Raw genomic sequence first — 25,005 nt, 5'->3', positions numbered from 1 at the left:
TATCAGGATCTTTGTTATTCGAAGCCGTAACAGGCTTTGGATTTACGCGTCTCATCCTCTTTAGAAATTTTGCGCTCGGGTACACGTACAAATTGAATCCGGCGAAATATGATCCAAACAAGTAGGTATACGAGTATGTTACTTAGTACTTGTATCTTTCCGATCATTCGTTTAGAATTTTCCTGCTAGAACAACGTTACTCCAGCAGGAATCGTTTTTTTCGTTTTGTACCAAAACGACAGCACGCACAATTCTCTAATTTGGCGCACATTTACACCACGTTTGAAACTAATTTTACGTTCTACTCATAATTCACTCTAGGAGCTACTTTCCAGTAGTTTGGAGTAACGTACACCTTGTATCTACATGGTGTTTCATAATAATGTAGTTGTATGACCTTGTTTTCAACAATTTCACCTTTTATACACGCCTAATTTAGGATTTCCATTTGGAACGAAAATCAATCGATACATGAGCTAGTTAATGGATAGAAAAATAAACCACCATTTTACATAAAATGTTTATTAATGCCATGGGTTTGCAGTAACAAAGTAAATTAAATAACATTGACTTTACAAAGACTAAAATGCTCCTTAGCAACGACTAAAACGCCATCTGAATTAAAATGGCAAATTTTCCTAATGTTGCACTTTACATTTGCATTAAAAATTAACTTTCTTTAATTAAAATTCATTAAAGTCGAATACTGTGGACCAAAATTACAAAAACTCGCTTTCATTGGAAAAATCAGTTGAATTATACAAAAATACAGACTGAAAGATGTTTAGGTATGTGCGTTAACATAGTATTGATGAAATAATTATGATAATGATTAAATAAAACATATGCTTACTTATTCCTAATGAAATTGATAAAAAAGATAAGTTTAAGATTCTTTTTCTTAGGCGTAGGTAAAAGAGTTACAAAATCAGCTGCATTCTTTGGCATTATGGCTGATGCCAGTTAAATATTACGAAATGCTTTTACATTCTATGTCAACTCAATAATAATTAAAATCAGTTTTAAATAACAAAATTAATTAATAAATTCTTAAAAATGCGTCTGACCAATTAATTAGCACTTTTAAGCTATAAAGGTGACTATTTCAAGTATGCATTAGGTACTAACTGAAGTAACGTAGTGCTTTGCTGCGGTAGTTAGGCACTATGTCTTGCCAAATAGGTACTCAGTGGTCTCAAAACTGATAAGGCAAAAAGGTTACTCAAAGACATGTAAAATATAGACACGTACACTTGAAAAATTCAACCTGCATCTTGAAACATTTTAGAAATGTAAGTACAACCTATTTACTTTTAAAATACATACAATTTAACGAAGAGTATACAAAAAGAAAAAGTAGGTAGGTACATATAATTAATAACTTATTTGTAATTTATCATAAAAATTATATCAGATTTAAAAATAAAAAATAGGAGCAATTCCGAAGAACTATTATTTTAATTAGAAGCTTGTTTATTTAATTTCATGATTAACATGAAAAATAGGTATCTTTTGAACTTTCATAATTCAATATTAAGTAATCCGTTTTTGGGCACGAACACTGGAAACTACCTACGTAGATGGGTTTCCAAAAACTCCCAACTTTTTGATCATAATTACTTATTCTATAATCTCCATTCAAATACCCAATCAGATTTTTCAAAAGTTTGATATAAGGCCTCGGAGTCTTTTAACATATGGATCCGAAGGCCTAAAAGGTCTCCGTCGAGACAAAATTTCGGCAAGCGGACGAATTTCAACCCGCTAGACTATCACAGCCACTGTACAACATGGTACTAAGGCCGCGTCCACACGATGCTTAGTATTAAATCGTAAAAGTGTCACTTTAATATTAAGCTCTAGCAGATAAAGTAGACACTGATTTTTTGCACATATGCGACGCACGTGCACGGCTCTGAATTGAAATAAAATGCATCGTGTGTCCGCTGCCTTACCTTACGACTACGTCTTTGCCCACAAACAAGCTCTTTTCCCAAAGGTGCTACTGAAAGGTAGTCCACGTCAGTCTACAAGACATTACATTGAATACACAATGTCAACATATTAAGTAATATAGAGCCTCTACGTTAATTTAGAATGTTTGTGAACAAACTGATTGTTCTTCATATTTTAGGAACTAAAATTAACTTAAATTAAATTCTACTACAACCGCAATACTGACTCATACGACTACGGCGTCTACGATGCAAGAAAATACTCCAAAGAATTATTTAAATTGGTTCAAAATTATTACATTGACAAATAAAATACACAAATTTACTGAAATAGTGTATTACTTGCATCGTAGGCTAGGAAATAACATATTCACAATAAATATTTAAGGGTTCCCGCACACTGTGCGACTATTTTGTAGAGTTGCTGACTTTGTTTTTGATCCACTTGTTAGTGCGAGTCAAGATGTCCGGCTGCTGCGAAGGGTCTTGCCAGGCTTCGAGGTTAACCTTTTTAATCTCTTCACACGACACAATGGGATTGCTGTAACAACGAAACAGGACTTATGAAATAAAGGTCTGGTCGAAATTTGTGTTGTTGCAATCTCACGATTTTCTTATAAATTACAAAAATGTTTGTGTCTTACGGGAATCGATATAATAGTAGTCGGGTACGCAAATCTTCAAACGACGTAAACGTCATTGGATCATGATTATTGATTATTACTAAATTACTTTATTTACACTTATATCCGTTGTATTTTCCTTGAAGAAGACTTTGTGAAATTTTACTGGAGCGGCGACAATATATTAAGATTTTGGTACAAAAATATCTTAGCAATTATTCTGATAAATCTTATCGATAGAGACATGAAACAGTCCTTATATTGAACCTATAACAGCCCACAGACGACATAGGCTCTCAATCGCGCCATTTTCCCTGTCTTCGACTAGTTGCTTCAACTTATGCCTCTGACCTTTCACATTAATTGTCCTGCATTCACATTAATTGTGTACATTAAAACATCATCATTAAACAACACCAAAATCACAACAATATCAACAGACCTCTCAGAAGGCGGCTGGAACACGTCTCTCTGCACAGATGCCACGTCAGCATTGTCGCAGACCAGTCGCGCGAGTGTGGCGCGCCTTAGCTCGGCCAGCTGACGCTTGGTGAAGCTGCCAGCTTCGTCGGTATGCGAGTAGAAGTAACGGTCGCCGGAACGGGTGCGCCAGAGTTGCTCTTCTGCAAGTGATAATAAAGCATGTTTTGTTATGAAACTGGATAGGTAAAAGGGGTCGAAAATGACCCGAGTGGCTTCGATAAAAGGATGATACTCGTACAACAGAAATAATATAAACATGTTTAAATTGCCACACTTCATTATTATATTTCTCGTGACAAATTGACGCGTACTTAGGCTGATTTGCAGCACCTAACTTTAACGGTAACTATAACGATAACCGGTGCTCTTTGTATGGAGTTTGACAAATTTTTAACGTGTGTCAAAGTTAAAGTAAGATAGTGCAAACCAGCTTTAGTATTTACGCTTATGGCGAATTTGCTTTCAATCAATGAAACTTACAAACTTTCATGATGAATATTATAAATAGTAAATAATTGACATTACCCGTCAGATTAGCTATAATGAAGGCTATCGTTTTAGCTAAGGTTTTAGCGTTCTTGACGCCACTGTAGAGCCAAGTCTTTTCACTTGCTAGTAGTTGCTAGTGGCTAAAACAGTGAAGCCAACTGATGAGTGTTGATGCGGTACGACGCACGGTGGGCTGATAAAATATTAGAGCTTCATAGACTTAGCGTCGCTCAAAAATCAAGTGCCGAATTTTGAAAAAATAAATGTGCCAATGTGTTCCTTTACCAAAAAGGAATATTTTATGTTATGTAACGTTTCTTGATAAAGTTATTATTTAATAAGTTATTGACAATTTCCTTTTTTTTTGTATGGAGCTCAACATTTATTTTTATTTTATTCGTTATTCTTAAGCTTTCTTAAGAAATTGACTTTTGTATTATGTAATGCAACATATAAGCTATATTATCACCAAGGGACGAATCCCGGAAACCCTCGGAACATTGTCATTTTCGACCTTTAAAATAAATAAAAAAAACGAAAAAAATAATTACTGCAATGCTATGTACTTTCTTCCGTACTACCCTAACGAGGTGAAGAACTAAGCACGTTTTTTATAGTGGTGTTTCCAGGAGGCCTAATCCACTTGTAAGATTATTAAAATAAATGTTTTATGGAAATTAAGCCAGTGTGAAGTTAAGTTTATTGGTTATTCAGAGTCAGTTTCTGAACCGTGAAATAGGCTAATGTCCACAAAAGTAAAGCTTTCTTTCAGTATCAGTATCAGCCTCATCATCAAATCGATCATTTATTAATTAACTTTTTGCTGCTGTTGATAAAACTTTGTGTTTTCTATGAAGTTTATATTATTATCTATATCTGAGAATCAGATTTTAAAAATAAATTGTGTAAAATATCTTCATTAGTTGCTCTCCTGCAAAATTCGAGCGTGGTGTAGTACTTTCTGATTGGAAGTAAATATCTTTTCCGTGAGCAATAATTTTGTATGCTTGCAGGCATATACGTATGTAGAGCTCCATGTACGTAGTATAGTTTGGTCTGCGAAACAAAATTTGCGAAAATGATGATTCTAGCGTTTTAGGGCAACTTGTAAGTGCCTAAATGAACGTTCGGTTTGATGTCTCCAGATAAAATGGATAAGGGAAAATAAGGTTTCTAGCTCCACTTTTTACTATCGACTCATTTCTTTTTCAAATTTATGAAGGAGACCCATTTTTTTTTATTCAAAATAAGCTGCATTTAATTATTGTCGACCTATTTTAATGTTAACAATGAAAAAAACTTAATGGACGCGGAAATTGAAAATTTAATAGATCGTAATAAAATTCTGGAAGCAAAACAATCTCGTAATAACTGATTCTCACTTGATAGATAGAAAAATAATATCGTTGATAAATGGCAGCTCTGCACAAGCAGCGATGTGATATTTGTAAAGCCATATCAACAGAAATGAATAATTTAGACGTAATTGCCATCAAGTAAGGTTTTCAACACCACCAAAAAGTCCACTATAAATGATCAATTTCATGTCTAGGCTGATACTGAGAAAGAAAGCTTTACTTTTGTAGATTCAGAAAGTGGCTCTTGAGTCTAACCAATAAATTTAACTTCAAACTGGCTTAATTTCCATAAAACAAATATTATATGTATTATAGTAACCTTAGTAATCATGTGGATTAGGCCTCCTGGGAACATCACTATAAAAAACGTGCTTAGTTCTTCACCTCGTTAGAATAGTACGGAAGAAAGTACATAACATTGCAGTTTTATTTTTCTTTTTTTTTATTTTAAAGTCGAAAATGACAATGTTCCGAGGGTTTCCGGGATTCGTCCCTTGGTGATAATATAGCTTATATGATGCATTACATAATACAAAAAGCAATTTCTTAAGAAAGCTTAAGAATAACGAATAAAATAAAAATAAATGTTGAGCTCCATACAAAAAAAAAGTAATTATTGTCAATAACTTATTAAATAATAACTTTATCAAAAAAAGTTACATAACATAAAATATTTCTTTTTGGCAAAGGAACACATTGGCGTAGTTATATTTACAAAATTTGGCAGGTATTTAATTTTTTTATTTTTTTTATTTTAAAGTCCAAAATGACAATGTTCCGAAGATTTCCGAAATGCGACACTTGGTGATAACATAGCTTATATGTTGCATTACATAATACAAAAGTCAATTTCTTAAGAAAGCTTAAGAATAACGAATAAAATAAAAATAAATGTTGAACTCCATACAAAAAAAAAGGAAATTGTCAATAACTTATTAAATAATAACTTTATCAAGAAACGTTACATAACATAAAATATTCCTTTTTGGTAAAGGAACACATTGGCATATTTATTTTTTCAAAATTCGGCACTTGATTTTTGAGCGACGCACAGTGTTTTAGAAACCCTCAAAATCGGACATGATTAAGTTAATGCCATGAGTCGATAGCGTCTTATGTTTCAATCACAAGAGTGATACTCACGTGTGCTCATTTTACTTGGTTTTTGAGAAAAAAATTGTGAAAGTTGGCCGTTTTTAAAATTCCTAAAAATGAAAAAAAATATTTTTTAATAATTAAGAGGGTTTGTAAACTTGTGATATAGCTGATTCGATTGATCATTAAAAGACGCATGTAATGTACTTTATTTCATTTCTACAAGTCAAGTAGTTCCAGAGATTTTAATTATTTTTCATTATTTAGACTTTATTTTTTTTCTTCCATCCTAAATGGAATCCGCAATTTTATTTCATACTGAACAATACTTTGGTATAGCCTCTATATAGAAATGTTTTTATCTTTCGTGGATCGTGTCTTGTTGTACCAGAGATATATGAATTTCTTTTTTTTTATTTTCGCCTATACCATTTTTTATAGCAATGTTTCATCGACGCATTGGAATATGATAAGGCGTTTTAAAGAATAATTACAAGGGGACTTCGTCGTCAAAAATACGTGTCTCCCGTGCCAAATACATTGTGTCGTTTATATTATTATGGACTTTTCATCCTCTGTACTGTGTTCGGTATCTCCAGTATCTTCGGTGTCTTGGTGTTCGTGTTGGCAAGGTTGAAGTAATGAAAGTACTGCTTTAGAGAAAGGTATTCTTTTCAATTTAATTTGCTAAATGAGTTTTAGCAATCGCCCTACGAGTGTGGACCCCTTCCCGTGCCACACACAACCCTTCATCGGAGTATAGTTAACGTCAGATTATATTTCAATGCGTAGATGAAACATTGCTATAAAAAAATGTATAGGCGAAAATAAAAAAAATAAAAATTCATACATCTCTGGTACAAGACACGATCCACAAAAGATAAAAATATTTCTACATAGAGGCTATACCAAAGTATTGTTCAGTATGAAATTAAATTGCGGATTCCATTTAGGATGGAAGAAAAAAAATAAAGTCTAAATAATGAAAAATAATTAAAATCTCTGGAAGTACTTGACTTGTAGAAATGAAATAAAGTACAATACATGCGTCTTTTAATGATCAATCGAATCAGCTTTATCATAAGTTTACAAACCCTCTTAATTATTAAAAATAAATTTTTTTCATTTTTAGGAATTTTAAAAACGGCCAACTTTCACAATTTTTTTCTCAAAAACCAAGTAAAATGAGCACACGTGAGTATCACTCTTGTGATTGAAACATAAGACGCTATCGACTCATGGCATTAACTTAATCATGTCCGATTTTGAGGGTTCCTAAAACACTGTGCGACGCTAAGTCTATGAAGCTCTAATATCAGCCCACCGTGCGACGAGGACTATCGCATTTGCACTCACCAGGATGGCGCCACTGTAGAGTCCTGTCGCTTGCCAGTGGTGCCAACTGCTATGTATGAAAACGATAACCGTCATTGATAAAGCTACTTTATATCAAATCACTTACTAAGGAAGCAGGTGGCAGTAGGTCCGAGCAGCGACCCAGGCAGGGGCGTCTCGGCCATCATGCCGACCACTAGGTCTACGTCGCCAGGAGCCTCATATAGCTGGCTCAGCTTGTCGACAGTCTGCAGACAAACAATACATGGTGAATATTGATTGAGTTAGTTATGCACCCAGGCACCTCTTTCCCACTGGGCACTTTGGAACTTGCCCATCTGCTCAATAGACCTTTTTTCAAATGATAAAGGATAACTTTTTCCTTGATCATTAAGCCCAGGGCCCCTAACACCGTCACCTAGTTCTAAAAAACGAATTACTGGAATGTGCAGTCGACAGCACATCAGATACATTTTAGTTGCAGAGTCGCCCCTATTGCAACCCAATAAAGTACCACAGTGTTGACATTGATGTACCGTCATCTGTACTAAAGGGTAATGAAACGACGTTGTATGAAGTTGCACTGGCCCGAAGTGGTGAATTCAAAACAAATGAAGATTTTCTTCACCCACCTCGTGGAATGACGTCAATTAGGTGGGGAAGGTGGTGGTTCCTAAACCACCCGCAGTGACGAGTTCAAAACAAGAGGCGGTCTCTTATGGGATAACATCAGTAAAGGTGCTGGAGATAGTGGTTTAGGACAATGCGCAGTGATAAGTTCAAAACAAATTAAGGTTGTAAACTTTCGCATTCTATTTCAACTAAAAAAGAAAAGACACGGGTCTTAACTCAGTCATAAATGTCGCTTTAAGACCTGTGACTATCTATTTTAAATTAAGGTTGTCTTTACATACCTCTTGCGGGATGACGTCAGTAAGATGCTGGAACGTGGTGGCTTGCGAGAGTCCGCACAGCACTCGGTACTGTGAGTAGCCGGGCAGGCCGTGATCACGACCGCGTTGGATGTCGATGGCTAACACGTCCAAACCGCCCAGCCAGCGATGACGTAACTGTAAAACAAGCATAATTTGTTTTATTGCTGAGGATGGGACTCTCCTTATAAATTTTGCAAAGCCTGTGTTAGAAGTTTCACTAGCAGACGAGGTGAAGAAAATCGGCAAGACTTGGAGCGAGATCAAACGCGAAGCTCAAGACCGAACGCGATGGAGGACTGCTGTGGACGCCCTGTGCCCTATCTAGGGGACATAGGACCTTAAGTCAAGTCTGTGTTAGGAGAGGGACTGCTCTTTCTCAGGTTATTTCATAGTAGGTACCTAGTCATTATCATCAGGTAAGTCTACACTGCAGGAGCATGACCGCTGGTAGCGTGAAATGGAGGATTTACACTCCCCGCCACGGGTTTTTAGTTGCTTCGGATTGGACGAAGTTTTATTTGAATAAGATTTTTGAATACATGAAGTCTTTAAACAAGCAACGCGCATTTATCAACATTCATGTTCAACAATACTGACTGGGCAAATATTTGACCACGATTTTCCTTGTCAAGAAACATAAAACTATAATAATTATTATGGTGCCAAATGTTGTCATCAGCGTTAAGGTCAGCAAACATAAAGTCAGTATGATTTTTTGCTAACACGCGAAATAGTTACCATGGAGTAGCTGATTCAACATTACAAACTTACAACTAGGTGAAATTATTTTACTATTGCTGAACAATGGATTTCATTTTAAGTCGCGTCGTAATTTACCAATTTTTCCAAATAAATAATGATCCGACCTTTAAATGTTTTGATGAATTAGTTTATTTTGAGCTAAATGAAAAGGAAAATATTTCATTAGTCCAAGTATACGAACACCAATCCAAAAGTTGATCACTAATTTATTTATTACTCTGTGGCTTAGAGGAGAGTTAGGAATCTTTCAACTCAAAAGCTCTGGGTTTGATACCAACTTCTGTATAAGTTCCTAGGTTTCAACATTCCATTACCCTAATTGTCCAATAATAAATGAGCCTTGAGAGTCTGAATAACATCACAATCTAAATTCAAAACACAAAAGTTCAAGAATACTCACATCATCATCATAATTGAAGTCCAGCCCCTGGCTTTTCTGCGTGACCATGCCTTTAACCAGTTTTTGCATCATGCCCTTTTGCGCTACCATCTCTGGCTTGAAGTAGCCGTCAACCAGTCTAGAAGAATGGCCTTCGACTTCGATATCTTGGTCAAACAGACTGTTGACGAAGTGGAAAGCAGCTGTGGCGAAGGAGTTGGTGATGGTTGGGTCCAGGTCTGAGTTGTAGCCGGTATCGTAGGCGTCGTAGAGTTCGTCGAATGCTTTGCCTGTAATGAAGAGTTGTATTAGAACAAATGGTTGTTTGGTTTAGATCGTAAGTTTTGACATCTCATAGATTGCTAACTTTTCATTAATTACCTACGAAGCATACTTTGACTAGCTTACTTATATGACAACAAGGACTACCAAGTTTTTTTAATTTCATCATCTTCATTATCTTAAGTCTCCACTGCAAGAGCTCAACTTTCTTAAATTCAGAGGATGAGGAAATCTATAGGATTTGGCCTGCACACACATCTATAGGATTTCTCGTTTAGGAGCCTCTTACAACATCCATGGGAAGAGTGATGAAAAGTAAGTATTACTATTATTCTTTGCCAGAAACACACGGCTAAAATGCTATGAGGTTTCAGAATCAAATGGGCCATAACATTATTATTCTTTTACCTGTCAGGGCTGGCAGCCAATGCTTGAAGGTAATATGCTGCAGCTCTGCCACGACGATCCTCCTGGCCTCATGGTACAGCTTGTCAGAGTTCCAGCCAGGGTTGATGCTTGCTAACGACCTGGCGATGCGGTTGTGCTCCCTCACCCATAGTGTGTGGAAACTGGTTAGCCAGGGGTGCATGTTGGCGCGGACGTCGCCTAAAACAGACAAATAACAACTGATGTTATTATACATTACGCAAAAAACTCTGTTACTTTAAGTAAGCACTGCATTTTTGGAACTACCAACTGGTAAATAGGAGCAATTATTATTGCAAACAAGGGGTGCAAGTATGGGTAAATGTATGAATGAATATTAGGGTGTCCCTTATATGGCCGGAAAAAAATTTTTTTTAGATTTTGAAATGCATACCCCCTATTTCTTTTCGTACTACTCAGACATACTTAAATACAAAATTTCATCTTCCTACGTCAACATTAACCCGTGCCGACCGAGCTCTGAAGATTTTGAAAAATGCTGGTTTTACCCCTTTTATTAAGTAGCTAAATCAATTAAAATATTTAATTTTTATAAAATATTTATAAAAAGAAGATAACATTACAGATCAGACAATATATTTTACTTTTGAGGGACCCTTTTTTACATTCTGGATACAGATTTCCATGCTCCTGAATATTGGCCTGATTTTTGCTACACTGTGCGTAGCAAAAAAAGCTTTTGCTGTTCCTTTGCAGTGATCAAACCATGAAAATCTTGCATAAGCTTTATAGCTCTTTCAGCTGTATCATTAATTACTCTAAAGAAAGCACTTTTTTGCCTTTAAATAGGCAACATCTTTATCTCATATAGAAATGTGTCTCAGGGGGAAATTATTATCAATTTTCAATCGAGAAAATAAATTTATCCTCTTGACAGACACAAAACCACTCAATGGTTTTCCAGCAACAATAAATAAGGCAATTATTATCAATATTCATTAAAAACAGGATAAAAAATTAGTACAAAGTCCTATTTACCATAGAAATAATCATACCTTCTTCAGATGGAATGTATCTCTTCCCAGATCATACATACTCTCTCTTTGTACTTTTACTACAATACTGACGGTGTTTGTTCATTACCTTCATCAACAAAGAGTGATAAAACGGCAATTTCTTCTGATATGAAGTACCAAAGATGTTGAATAAACTTGCTCAGGGCTGCTTTGGAAATCAATTTGTCAACACTCTCATATACCTCTTGGAAAGTGGATGTCAAGAGTTCCTTAAGGCTTTCCTCAGAGCTGGTAAGCTGGTCGTGATGTCCTTGCGTTTGTATAGAATCTTGCGTAGTAAGAGATGACGATAAACCTCCGAACCATATTTGCTCTATTTTTTATTTATTTATTTATTTAATTTTCTTTGTCGTGCACTTTCTACTTTCTTTACTAACTTTTTGTCTACACCTTAACACTCTGGACGCCTTGGTTTGATTTGTTTTTGTTAAAATATTTTATTTGTTTTTAAATCCTCCTCACCGCGGAGCTTATAAATCTTGAATTTTTTAAATAATTTTTCTTGCAACTCCCTCCAAGCATGGTGAAGATACACAAGTTTTTTACACAGTTAGGGTCTGGTAGGATTTATAGCTTTTCCCAAAATATAATACACTCCCGAATGATGAGATTAGAGCTTTCAATAACATTTAATTAACTTCGCAAAATATGTTAAAAAATACTGCAAACATTTGACGATTAACGGTAACTTTGTGCCTATTATTTGATTAATTTACGTCCCCGACTAAGAAAATACTTTTTTTATTGCTTCTTAATTCCACAGCCATCTTCTAAATGGCAAACAATAGGTGTTAATCACGAGATTATTTGAGAACAAATGACAAATACCGCGAATACGCACCGCTACTGCCGCGCAACATGTTCCGATGCAAGTCGTCACGGGTTATCGTACTCCAAATATAGTAAAAATTTATTTCCGAGTGTTTTAGAGGCAAACAAACAAAACTAAGACCTATGCGTTACAAATTTAAAACTTTGAAAAATAAGGGACACCCTAATGAATATTGTACCTATGTAGTCGATAAGCTAATACGTTCATATCGTTTAATGAGACGCTATTCCAATACCTTAGGAAAAAAGGATTAAACTTTTCAGTCTGTAACTTTTCGCAAATAGTATTATAGCCATATTTAAAATACGTTTGTACGTCATGGTACAATAACATGTTTGTCTTATCTTCAAGCAAGAAATCCATGCCGCTTAAACAAATCAATTTAATCTTCTTATCATTTGTTATCTCAATCTTCATCATCATAATATTGTCATTGCGTGTTTCTTATCAAATAAAACCAAAACAAATTCCATGACGTTTCATAATTTACATAGTCAAGTCTATAGCAAATGTAATTCCTGATGTCTTAGTTCTTTCAGTATTTTAATATCATTGACTGATACTAACTTCTACACTTATTCTTTTTCTATCGTGTGGATGCAACCAAATAGAATTTGGTTCGATTCCCAGTTGGAACCCACATAGTATAAAATCACTTATAAAGGTGTACCCACACGTACCTATTTGGCCTCAGTTTGGTTCTAACCAGGATATTGCAACCTCGAATTGCTCAAATAATTTGTAGAAGAATTCGAGGTAACTACTCCAGTAGGTAGGTCACGATATCGCAGAATAAGCGACCCGCTCCGGCTTCACATAGATGCAAAAGAGTTTCTCGGCTTTTCTTGGCATAACAAGCATGTTTATTATCCATATTTTAAGCCTTCCTCTTAAATTACTCTTTTTATAGATGGAAACCACATTAAAATCCATTGCGCACTTTATAAGATCTAAACGCACGGACAGCTGGAGCGACTTTGTTATAAACTATGTACAGTACACTTACCGGCATTGAAGCAAGTCCCAGAAGCACTCTCGACTAGATACTTCTCAGTCGTTCCTCTCCATCCACGGTGGAAGTCTTGAGGAGTCCCCCAGTCTTCTCCCTCAAGGCCGCTGTTTCGCGACTGTTGTTTAAAAATATAAAGTACTTACCGGCATTGAAGCAAGTCCCAGAAGCACTCTCGACTAGACACTTCTCAGTCGGGTTCGCAGCCAAAGGCAGGAGTTCCTCTCAATCCAAGGTGGAAGTCTTCAGGAGTCCCCCAGTCTTCTCTCTCAAGGCCGCTGCGTCGCAACTGTTATGTTTAAAAATATAAAGTACACTTACCGGCATTGAAGCAAGTCCCAGAAGCACTCTCGACTAGACACTGGGTTCGCAGCCAAAGGCAGGAGTTCCTCTCAATCCATGGTGGAAGTCTTCAGGAGTCCCCCAGTCTTCTCTCTCAAGGCCGCTGCGTCGCAACTGTTATGTTTAAAAATATAAAATACACTTACCGGCATTGAAGCAAGTCCCAGATGCACTCTCGACTAGACACTTCTCAGTCGGGTTCGCAGCCAAAGGCAGGAGTTCCTCTCAATCCACGGTGGAAGTCTTCAGGAGTCCCCCAGTCTTCTCTCTCAAGGCCGCTGCGTCGCAACTGTTATGTTTAAAAATATAAAGTACACTTACCGGCATTGAAGCAAGTCCCAGAAGCACTCTCGACTAGGCACTTCTCAGTCGGGTTCGCAGCCAAAGGAAGAAGTTCCTCTCCATCCACGGTGGAAGTCTTCAGGAGTCCACCAGTCTTCTCCCTCAAGGCCGCTGCGTCGCGACTATTGGACCCGTAGATGTGAGAGCCGTCCAAAAAGTGGGTGGCTTGGTTCATCTGCGGACAAGTTGTTGGGACTTTTAATTGTAATGCTAGATAGGTAGGTATTATTAATACTAAAATTGTAAATGAGAAAGTATGCAGTTTGTTATGTTTTCAACCTAATCACTGAACCAATTTTGATTTTAATCATAATAATTCATTGTGTAAAACATAATGACAACTTAACAAGGAATGATGTGGCATCTAAAGTAGTTGTTATGCTATTGTGCAACAAAAGTACATATTCTGATGTGCTGTACTCATTAAGGTTTAAAACCTCCATCGACAAACGCGAACTTTTGTGAAGATGGTTCGTTACGAAAAACTACAATGTTATAGCTTAATGCTCACAGCGTCTTAATAGAATTATGCTTTAATTCAACTCTACGCTGTTTAAGTCGCTTGCAAAAGCTGGTAATATGTAATCAAAACGCATAATACATATTGATTTACACGTGCTTATTGCTATCAAGAATATTTATTACCTATCATGATAATAATACAATTAATAGACATTAAATTATCCCCGTATAGTTAAGGCGACTACTAAAAAATGTAGATACACAGATACTGTAAATATTTTTAAATAAACAATAATAAATTGATGAACTGGTTCAAATTGAATATAAGTCAAAACAATAATATTTTACATTAATAAGCAAAACATAAAAAACAAAACCTTGTGTTATCAAATGGAGGAGGCAGATACTTAATACACAAACTCATACTCATCGACATTATATTGTCGAAGGTCGAACTTCGAAAATAAAATTGTTCACAGAAGTGACGACACAATGAAACACTAACATCTTATGCAGTTGAAATAAATGCGAATATGCAACAAAAATGTAGAGTCAGAAAGCTGCCGACTACGCGCGCGACTGTACAACGAGCACTTATTTGCATGGTTAAATTGTATGCAAAGCTATATCGATCTGTTTACCCAACTGGTAGAGGTGACCAATTGTTTAAAAAATTCAAGGCTTAAAAAAATCCGTATTTAAGTCCAGAAAATTAGATCTGAATTTCTGAAGGACTTTCGTCCAGAAACCATTTCGTTCGTTTCAGCCGAAAGACGTCCACTGCTAGACAAATGCCTTCCCCAAGGATTTCCACAAAGGATTTTACTTTTAGTTAATTGTAGAATTTTATTTTAGGTTGCCTTTGAATCATTATTATTTACTCGTTTGAGTTAGCGCTCTGTCAAAGGCTCTCTCATAATGATTTATTAGTTCCTACCCAAAATGAAAACTTTTACTTAGGTCTTTTATCTTCTTTCTGCCTATGAACTACTGAACAAATCGTTGATATGAAACAATACAAATTGCTGCATTGTACCAAAGTGTAGTTCCCAAAATAACAAAGTTGACAACCCTGTTCCACCATCTATGTAGTATCAACACGAAATATGAAGCCATCACGTAATATCCGACTGAACACACATTATCCATTGTTTCAACTACACTGTGAAAGTGTCCGCGTAATTTTCCACTAAACTTCTACCAACATCACATTGTCACGTAGTCTCCAGCCCATTCATTAAGATAGGGCATTGATCTGATTGACTATTATGTAAACAACTTACGTCAGACTTTGAAACTACACCTTGGATTCACTTTCTAGAAGTCTCTCAAAGTATGTGGACTCATTAGTTATAAGTTTATAACCATGGAGGCAAGCCAAGTAAAAAATAGCTCTAGCAAACGCGTGGGCCGCTCTAAATTTAATATTTTATACAAGGAAAACTTATGCATTTGTGCATGCGTCAGATATCAAGGTTCGAGCAAGTAAACAAGGTCTCGATATCTTTGTTATTTACTGCTGTAAATCATTATTTACAAACGAATCTCCTTTTGTTTCCCTATTTCTGCGGTAGTACCTATAGGTATCTACAGGAAGAAGGAGGTATATAGAGTTAAGTATTTAAGTGGAAAAAGACATTTTCAAAGTCATGGGCTACTCAAAATAAATTATTCCAGCTTAACCATTTTCAAATTTAGGTTTTAGAAAAATTAACTACCTACGTACGAGTATAAATGGGTATGGAAAAAAATACAAACATTGACTCAATACTTAGTTGGAGAAAGTAACATATTTCGAACTCAATCGTAGCGAGGTAGCGGTAAAAATGCTTTAAAACACTGTTTGTTGATTTACCCAGACGAATTTAAGGTCTCTACATCTCCTAAAAAGTCGCACGATTCGCACACACCCATCTCTCGAAGGTTCGCATAGTGTTCGCATATTTAGTGCTAAAAGGTACCGTGCCTCCCCTTCGTCGTAATTACGTTGTTTATCACAAACGTTACAGAATTGACCTTGTGCCGGCTGTTGTGCCCTGTGACGACGTTATGCAACTGCAACTGCACATTATACAATTACAAAGCTATGTTTAGACCGGCCGGATCTAATAATCGAACTCAATTCTGGATGAGTCCTAAGTCCGCGTGACAAATTACATGCAATTACTCAAGATCCGTTTTATACAATAATTGTTTTTATAAAATAAAATAAATACCAGAGATAGAGTTAGGCTGGGTTGCACCATCATACTTTGACTATAACAAACGTCAAAAATCTGTCAAACTCCATACAAATAACACCGGTTATCTATAAAGCTACGGTTAAAATTAGGTGGTGCAACTCGGCCTTAGAGTTCCTCTATCTGTGTACATTACGTGCTCTTAAATATACCGAGGCATTATTTAAATTAAATATTCGTACAAGATAAGATACGTAAAGTGAAAATAATGCAGATGTAAGTGACCTTATAATACCTACCTACTTGCTTCGAGAGAGGCTACGAGAAAGCTACGAAATTACGTAGAGTTATCAAGATGTTTGTAAAAACACAACAATAAGTACGATAAATTTTGATAGCAATTTGCATAATATTATAAAAAATATAAGTTTACATATTTATTTTCACAGTGACTGAAGAGAACAATGGAAAATCTCAAACATGAAACGTCTCATTTGTTTTTCAATTGATACCAATAACGGCAATAGATTGTCTCTACTCGCAATTTATGTTCCTTGAGATAAATTCGTTTGGCTCACTCCAATGTTAAGATGATACATTTCAATCTAAGCCGTGGAAAATTTTAACAAGCCTATGAAGAATTTAATGATAGAGCGGTTCTGTACCGAGTTCATTCAGGTCAAAGAGATGGCAAGGCCACTTTTAGACATTTCTCAGTAACTGAGTACATACGAACTTAATATTCAATTGTAATGAGCATAATAAATCGAAATCGAAAAATATTTGTTCACTTTCCAGCACTTAACCTCAAATTGAACTTTAAAAGCGACTGGTTTTTACAACTGTTTACGATCTGAAGCGTACCTACCAATTCACAATAATCTTTATTATTTTCATTATAATGAGACGTCATCTTTAGTAACATTTCTAGGAATAACAATACGTATTACAATTACATGCGAACCTATCTATGTTAGCAAGAATGATAAAAAAGTTTTACAGTTGCCCTACATACCAACTTTTATCTAAATGAGTATGTATTATTGAGTTTTATGTATTAATCTTGCCACGATCTTACTGCGTGATATTTAATATTCCTTGAACGATTTCATTCATAACATGAATCATGCGCAGTGTCATAGCACACGAGTCTATTGAGACATTCAAGGAAATCAATAAGAACAACAGAGTAAATATACCTACGTACTACATACAGTACACGCCTACTTACTTAATAGAACGTAAACATGTTGAGTGTTGACTATTAAACACGATATGTTAATCTTATCCCAGGTTTAGGTACTTATAGTTGACTTTAGAGAAATACCTACTTGCAATGTTGTATGTTTTTACTACACAGCAATATTCTTTGTTGCGAAAATATGCATCTACGTTGTATGAAGGTCTACAGGAAATAGAAAGTAAATACATAGCAAGCTAAATGAAATGAAGGCACGAATTTCTGAAATGCATTTCATACAAAATGATGTTTAAATAAATCTGCCCATGTAAGTAATATTAATGTTTTTCTATTGCCTAAGGAACCTACATCAGTTATTGCGTTTAAAATTAGTAAACTACATTATCACAGTTATATCCATTGAATGCTTTAAATATCACTTTCCGTCAAATGTTAATTTAACTCTGATGAAAAGAGACAACATTAATTTAGTTAAATCAATATTGTAGAGCTATTACTCTTGAAGAATGAATGTGTAAATAAATTAAGAATCAGTCAATCCAAATCTGACCGAACAAAGGAAAATACCGTTATAATCTGCAGACCTAAAATACCGTTACCACAAAAGTAAAAACAAACTGACCTGTTCTGACGCTCCAAAAGTGCAGTCCCCTCGGTATGTTGTCACGGATCTCGTGTACTCCATACAGGACACGAACTGGCTCTTGAAGAACGGGTCGTCATAGGACACCGAGATCGGCATGCAGCTCGGGTGGATGTACCGAGGGGTTAAGGTGAAGCCGTCGTTATCGCAGCACCGAATTGCTTGGTTGGTGTGAACTGAAGACAAAGGTAGTCAATCAAATATTGCAGACATTTAGAAGACTGTGCTTTTAAAACCTACATAACTTACAAGTCGAATTTAAGTAGCACCGACTTAAAATGTATTCCAACATTAGCTTATCTTCTTAACCCATTCACTGACTACGACAGATAAAAGTGAAATAGCTACCTACATGTAGTACTTACATGAACTGTACAAAGATAAAGTTAAGTAAGTACTATGAAAAGATAAAAAGTAGCTAAAATCGAGGAAGATGTTTGTCTAAATGGGTATATAGATAAAAACACAGAACCACTTTATGAATAAGATATTGGAACACAGAAACTTACTTGTTTTCCTAACAGGTGTGTGAACCAAGTCATGGAAGATGAACTGGCTCCAGACTGCCAAAGCGATGGTTTTTGTATCATCAGGTTTGTCCAAGTTGCCAGCCATTTTCGTGCTTACTGTCCTAGCTGAGGGCAGCGCCTTGTGGCTGTGAGAACGCCTCGGCTATAAGAAAAATATTTTGATTTAAAATATGTAACTGCAAAAGCATTATTTCAAAATATTTAAGAATTCAAACAGGCGACTTGACCCGTGGTCCAAGCTAAAAGTGGGCCAAGTCGCTGGAAGACTCAATTTATGCACAAAGATTGTCATGATTATTGACATTATAACAAAAGATTAAATGGGGTATAATAATAATAAGATAAGAAGTTCATGTAACAATTCGAGACATGAGATAAAGTGCGCTCAAAACAAGACTAACCTCTTCGATACCATCAGCATATCTCGGATGCAGGAGCCTCTTGTACCCCGTCAACGCCTGTCCCCAAGAAGACCGCACTGGGTTGTTGCAGGACCCGTCGAAAGTGCGGTATCGAGAGGACATTTTGTTGGATCGACACGTGAACCTCTCAAGCGCTGCACACTCGCCTCCAAACTCACTCTCACGCAAATTCAAGGTGCTGATGAAACTCGCACATTCGTCACTCGCCAAACCATATCTAAACAAGAGAATAATTGGTGAGAAAACTGCTTTTCCACTTACCTTTTCTTCCCCTCTAATATTAATTAGATTGATAAGTTTTTGCTTACCTTCCACATCTGGTGTACACCAAGTTCTGGGAGGCTTTAGTCACAACCATTGACGATTGTTCATAGTGCATTGCGTCGCTCGATGGATATCCAAGGATTGCAAATCCTTGCGCAGGAGATCCCGCTTTTGGCGTGACCCCAGCAGATTCCAAGTTGTTTTCCAGCCTCTGCAGCATTGCGACCCCGAGTTTGCTGACATTTATCGACTTATTTGTATGTGCTGCTGTAACGGGTGGTATCCTTTTCAGCATCTGAGCACTCGGGAACGGGAAGTCGTACATTGGCGGTGGGTGGGTGATATCTACAGAAGTAATACACAAATCAGTAAATTAATCATTAGATACTATTAGAAGAACCGCTATTTAAATCTTATCCAGAAACTTACCCGTAGTAGTGATAAGCAAATTCAGTGGATACGGAGCAACGAGGCTTCCAAAAGTCAGCCCCGCCCATAGCACCACGCCGAGCAGTACCATCTTCATCATTTCTTCAAGAATGCTGCAACAAATACAAACGCCCAATATTTATACTCCCATTGAGACAATTTAAATAATTCCACTATTAAATTTCAGCTCGGCTCACTAACCGTTGACAAAATTTTAAGTATATCATGAGCTTTATTTCTATGAATTCTCAAACGAGACTGGACAACGAGTGGGTCGGTAAACAGTTTTATTGCTTCTCGAAGAAGGGTATCTATATTGACCTGTGATAGCCACACGAGTTGTCTGACAATAATATTTTTCGTCAGAGCTGTCAAGACGAGCCCCCGGATTCGCGATAACAGCGTCGTTAATTACGAAAGTAATTTATATATTTAAACAAGTTATGCACATGTTAATGGTGGGTCATCCCAAGAATTCGATAAACAGACAATCCTACTTGAGATAACTAGATACTTAGTTATTTACTACCTACTAGATAATTATCTTAGTTAAAAGAGCAGCGACCCTGATTATTATGCAACCCAAGAGATTAAAATAATTGACCAACATGACATCTGATAAAATATTGTATGAAAATATTTACATTAATGGTCATAAATTAAAACTATGAAAAATTATATTACTGCCTAAATCACCTTAGATCTAATTTTCCACGATGATGCAATGTATGCTTATTTTAATTATTTTATAGAATGTAACTCCCCCTTTAGTTGCTCATTGTTTCTTATCATAATTTTAATTAGTTAATAAAATAATGTTTTTATATGGAAACGAGATTAAGTTATAGTTATAAACTGTAAGTCCACAGTGAATTATATAAATAAATAAATAAATAAATAATTAAATAAATAAATAAATAAATAGGTACTTTTAAAACTCGTAAGTGACTTTGTCTGTCCCAGTCTGTCCCTTTAAGTATTACGTCATCACAACAAAGAAAAGCATGCTAGCACTTTATACCACAAAAATGTTATAGGCAATGAATACTAAAGTTAGGGTTAAGAAATTGATTACTAATTAATAGAAGTAAGAAATACAGTTTTTAGATAAATATTTTTTATGGCAAATCGAAATTGTAGCTGTAAAGCCATGTGCAGAAGCTAGTTTAAAATTCATACAACAATAAATTCAATCTTGGATTATTCTTCCAATCAAAAATTATGATAGGTCCTTCCTGCATAAGTAATAATAACAACATCACGTAAGTAACTACAATTCTGTGTAAAGTTGGTTTAGTGTGGCTGTACAATTTGTTAATTTAATCCTTTTATTCCTGATATTTCTTTGAAAGTTAAGTAATAGCAACACCTGTATTAGCATCAGTTATTGTTATTGTTTGAGAAAAGCTGGTTGAAATAAGTAAGTAAAACCTTCAAACCGTCAAAGGCATTCAATTCAATGATTTCACATGCCCATAAAAATATTAGCTTTGAGTTAGCTCTTTAGATCGACTGCTTTGGATATAAAGAGCGTGCTAAACAGATTGTTTGTAACAAGAGGCAAGAGCAATGTATCAAAGTCAGTGGAATGACCTTGTCGGGTAGGTATTTTATGACAGTTTGCTTTTTGGAAAAACCAAACGGTAATTCTCAAAACAGCAATATTTATAGATGTAAATACATTATTGTACATACAATGCATAAAAAATTATACCTGAGATAGAGTCAATATCCTTTATCGAGTTAAGTATTTAAAATATTAAGCTTCAATGTATGTAAGTAGAGTTCATCTTTACAACATTTTTTTGTTTCTTGTGTGTGACAGTGTGGATGTAATTGCAAATGCCGAAGCATTGAATAAGCGAACCAGTTATTTCATGCACTTTCTATTTTTAGATCGAACTAATATTAGAACTGCATCGCTCTACATCTGCCTAGGTGGTTTAAACCCTCAGTATTCGCGAAAATACTATTTTTAATCCCCGGCGGAAAAAAAGGGGTGTTATAATTTTGACTACTCTATCAGTGGCATCATAACTCATCCTTTATTCTGTTTCTTTTTTTCAAACTATCTACTGCGATTATTATAGATAATAATCGCTTAGTTTAGATCTAAACTAAAATGTTTGTTATGAGAGTGGGAAGATTACGCCAGAAGAAAGAAAGAAGAAATGTTTATTCAGTATCATCGACTACTGTAAACCACTAGCCTGGATCATTATCATAATTCTACGAAATTAACTACTAAAGTTTGTCACTTATTCGCGATTAAATAATGTAAATGACAAAAAAGTCAGCACTGACTCTACACTACTACGTCGTAATCGCAAAACTGGTTTGTCCTTTATGTAGGTACCGCGGAAAAGGACAAAAAAGTTACTTTGCTTTTTCAAGGGTCACTATGCTTGCCACGTCATCTTAGTACCATACTCATAACAAATAGGTAATTTAACTTATAAATTTTGCGTCAGTACAAAAATAGACTCTACGATCTTGAATATAAGTGTTGCACCTATTTGTATTACACATGCTATATTATGTAGTGTTTGTTCTACTCATCATAACATACCACAGATCACTATATATGTAGCAAGCTAAACATACACATAGAAAACGTAATATAAAGTTAAGTCATCTGCAGAGAGACTTTGAGGGGGTCATAGCTGCCCGCGTGTCGTCGGACGTGTTTTAATATCTACAACATTGAAAAGACCGGCTTGGACATGAAAGAGGATATCCCTGATTTCTATAGGAGAGGATTATACAAATAGGACAGATAATTATATTATTCGATCAGTATTCCGTAAAATTACGATATCGTAATTTTACGATTATTAAGTAGCTAATACCTATTTTGAAAAAGAAACCCACCTAGTACCTATGTACTAGGTACCTACTAAGCAATTTTGTTTTCAATGTTTCGCCGGCTGCTGTTATCCTAACTAATCGTGGTGTTTTTTATTGTTGATTATTATTAGATTTTATACCTACTTGTGATAAATAAATGCAATACCTATGTTTCAATGAATCGCATGTTTATGGAAAAGGAGCTTTAGGGGGTAGGTTACCCTTACTACACCCTCAACTTTCTAGACTTTTCAGAAAAGTTGAATGGATAAAAAAATATGGAGCATTGTTTTTTTAACTTTCCCGATTATGTCACAGTGCAAATTATCATAAATATGTCATTTTTATTTCAAATAAGACAAAATTCTAAATTAAAATTGTAGAATACAACACTTGATTCATATTGATAAAATTACCGATTCCCAATGTAAAACCCAGTAAACAGATGCGGACTTAGAGATAGCTACCTACTTGATTTATTTATATGTATAGGTAAATGCTGCTATATTGCATTATTGTTATGATGATCCAAATAGCGACTTAATCATTACTTTGCCTCCTCTAGTCAAGACAGGCAAGATTAGCACAAGCCAATTAGTTCCCTATGCTTTGCGAAATAGGGAATAATTTGGCTTGCGCTTGGCCTTTTCTAAAGTTTAAGGATAGTGTATGGAATTTGTTGATTCCGCAATTTCGTTATTATTAAATTGCTTTTTAAGTGCTTAATATTGTCCAGTGCCATAGGTCAAGACCAAAACAAAGCACCAACTTACGTAGAATGCTCGTTGCAACCGTCACATTCCGACTTCCTTCTGGAACATTTCTCCACCGATTTGTTCTTGGCATCGGCATTCAACATGGACTTTCCTTCAATGATCCGTTTAAACAACATAATAGCAGGAGCAGGATTTGTTGTTTTCGACAGTTGTACGGTTTATGGCGAATGTTTAGTATGTTGAACACGATCGCTGACGACACTCGCTGGAAGGAACGATGTTCCATTAGATTGGCAGAGGAGCCGGTAACACCTCTACTGCCAAACGATCACTGGCTGGAACTCGGCCGAGTGCAGCCGATCGAAACAACAAACCGCTTGCCCCCGCCCCACCTTGCCCCTCTGTTATACAGTAAAAAGAAACCAGACCACAGGCTAACTGATAACAATACGCCAAAGACCCAAAAAATACTTTTTCTTTATAAAAAAACATCAATTTACAGAAAAATACCAAAACAGAAAGACTGCTTGAACTTACAGATTTCCAAATCTAGTTAACTAAGGTTTATGTCCTTTATTTCGAGACGTATCGCCATGAAAGCTGTTATGGTAACTATTGAGTATACTGACTATTCAGTACTCTGTGGCCTAAACCGCGAATGGGAGCCTTTAGTGCCGTGCTCATCTGTTGCTTGCCTCAAATATCTGCGCGAATTTATCGCCATACTGGGTTTGCTCAATATTTAATATTTATCTATTATTGTAAAAAAACAATAAATAAAATATCTGGCGTCGTTTTGAGATACCTATTTGTTAAATTGTTTTTTAGTAAAGCTTAAAGCTCACTAACCAATTTTCATAATTTAATTATTGATTTCATAAGGAGTAGTTATCGTTATGAACTTATTGACTTATTGCGAAACGAAAGTTCTTAGCTTAGTGGTATCATCATAGGCACTCCTACCAAAGACCTTCCTTGAAATGTTACATACACACTGACTCTCCCTCCCACTAATTTTATAGCTTCTCTAAGCGCTCGGCAATAAAGGCTCTGAGCACGTGGTACGCGCATGCTCAGTGCATGGCAAGCCACGCCCGCACCCCTCGCCCCGCTCACAGCTGATCACGCCGCGACCGCGTGCTTGCTGAGCAAGGCAAGAGCGGTGAGTTCGCTAGCCGGCTAGCCTCGCACCGTAATGTATGCGGTATGTTTACCGGTAAAGGTAGGTAAATGATAGCTTTGAAGTAATCATTGGATTTGTTGAAGTTTTTGTTGCATGAAAAGCTTTTTTTTTCATAAGAAAGGGCAAACCAAGTGGCACCACCCATTTTAACTGAATAGGTAATTAAGATATTTAGTTAAGTATTTTCAGTTCCGCAGTGGAAGGAAAAAAAATAAGGGTAGGTGGTAGGTAGGCTACATAATTATTGTATCGCTGTACCTACATCGTGGACTCTACATTAAGCTTAAGGCATTTCCAAATACTTAAGTTTATCATGAGTGGGAAAGGATGATGTCTGTGATCTGTTAAAGCATGTAAAATACAGGCTTTTCCTCTGGGGTAGCCTTACAATAATCAAATTATCGATTTTTCCTGAAAGAAAACCGATTTCGCCTTGAACAATCG

At 35.9% G+C, this 25,005-nt stretch overlaps 1 protein-coding gene across 1 annotated transcript; it reads right to left on the bottom strand.

Annotated features, from left to right (window-relative positions):
* Positions 1–506: 506 nt before the first annotated feature.
* LOC135076888 (peroxidase-like) lies at positions 507–23,728 on the bottom strand. Its single transcript, XM_063971398.1, has 13 exons — positions 23,436–23,728; positions 19,816–19,928; positions 19,431–19,731; positions 19,102–19,339; positions 18,680–18,842; positions 18,150–18,346; positions 13,664–13,859; positions 10,105–10,302; positions 9,436–9,704; positions 8,253–8,408; positions 7,466–7,586; positions 3,021–3,201; positions 507–2,496 (listed from the first exon to the last, which is right to left on the bottom strand). The coding sequence occupies exons 1-13, from the start codon at positions 23,552–23,554 to the stop codon at positions 2,364–2,366; spliced, it is 2,385 nt and encodes a 794-aa protein (XP_063827468.1). The 5' UTR covers positions 23,555–23,728; the 3' UTR covers positions 507–2,363.
* Between the last annotated feature and the right edge of the window lie 1,277 nt (positions 23,729–25,005).

The sequence above is a fragment of the Ostrinia nubilalis genome, chromosome 12, assembly GCF_963855985.1.
Source record: "Ostrinia nubilalis chromosome 12, ilOstNubi1.1, whole genome shotgun sequence".
NCBI lineage: Eukaryota > Metazoa > Arthropoda > Insecta > Lepidoptera > Crambidae > Ostrinia > Ostrinia nubilalis.
This window is presented reverse-complemented; position numbering and strand designations above follow the sequence as displayed.

What these genes read in the sequence shown, in the direction of transcription:
- LOC135076888 (XM_063971398.1), bottom strand. Translation starts at nt 23,554, where the DNA reads ATGTTGTTTAAACGGATCATTGAAGGAAAGTCCATGTTGAATGCCGAT. An exon ending in TGGGACTTGCTTCAATGCCG is followed by an intron (nt 10,303 to 13,663) that starts GTAAGTGTACTT and finishes TGTCTGTTTTAG; the next exon opens with GCGACGTCCGCGCCAACATG. An exon ending in TTGGCTGCCAGCCCTGACAG is followed by an intron (nt 9,705 to 10,104) that starts GTAAAAGAATAA and finishes TCTTCATTACAG; the next exon opens with GCAAAGCATTCGACGAACTC.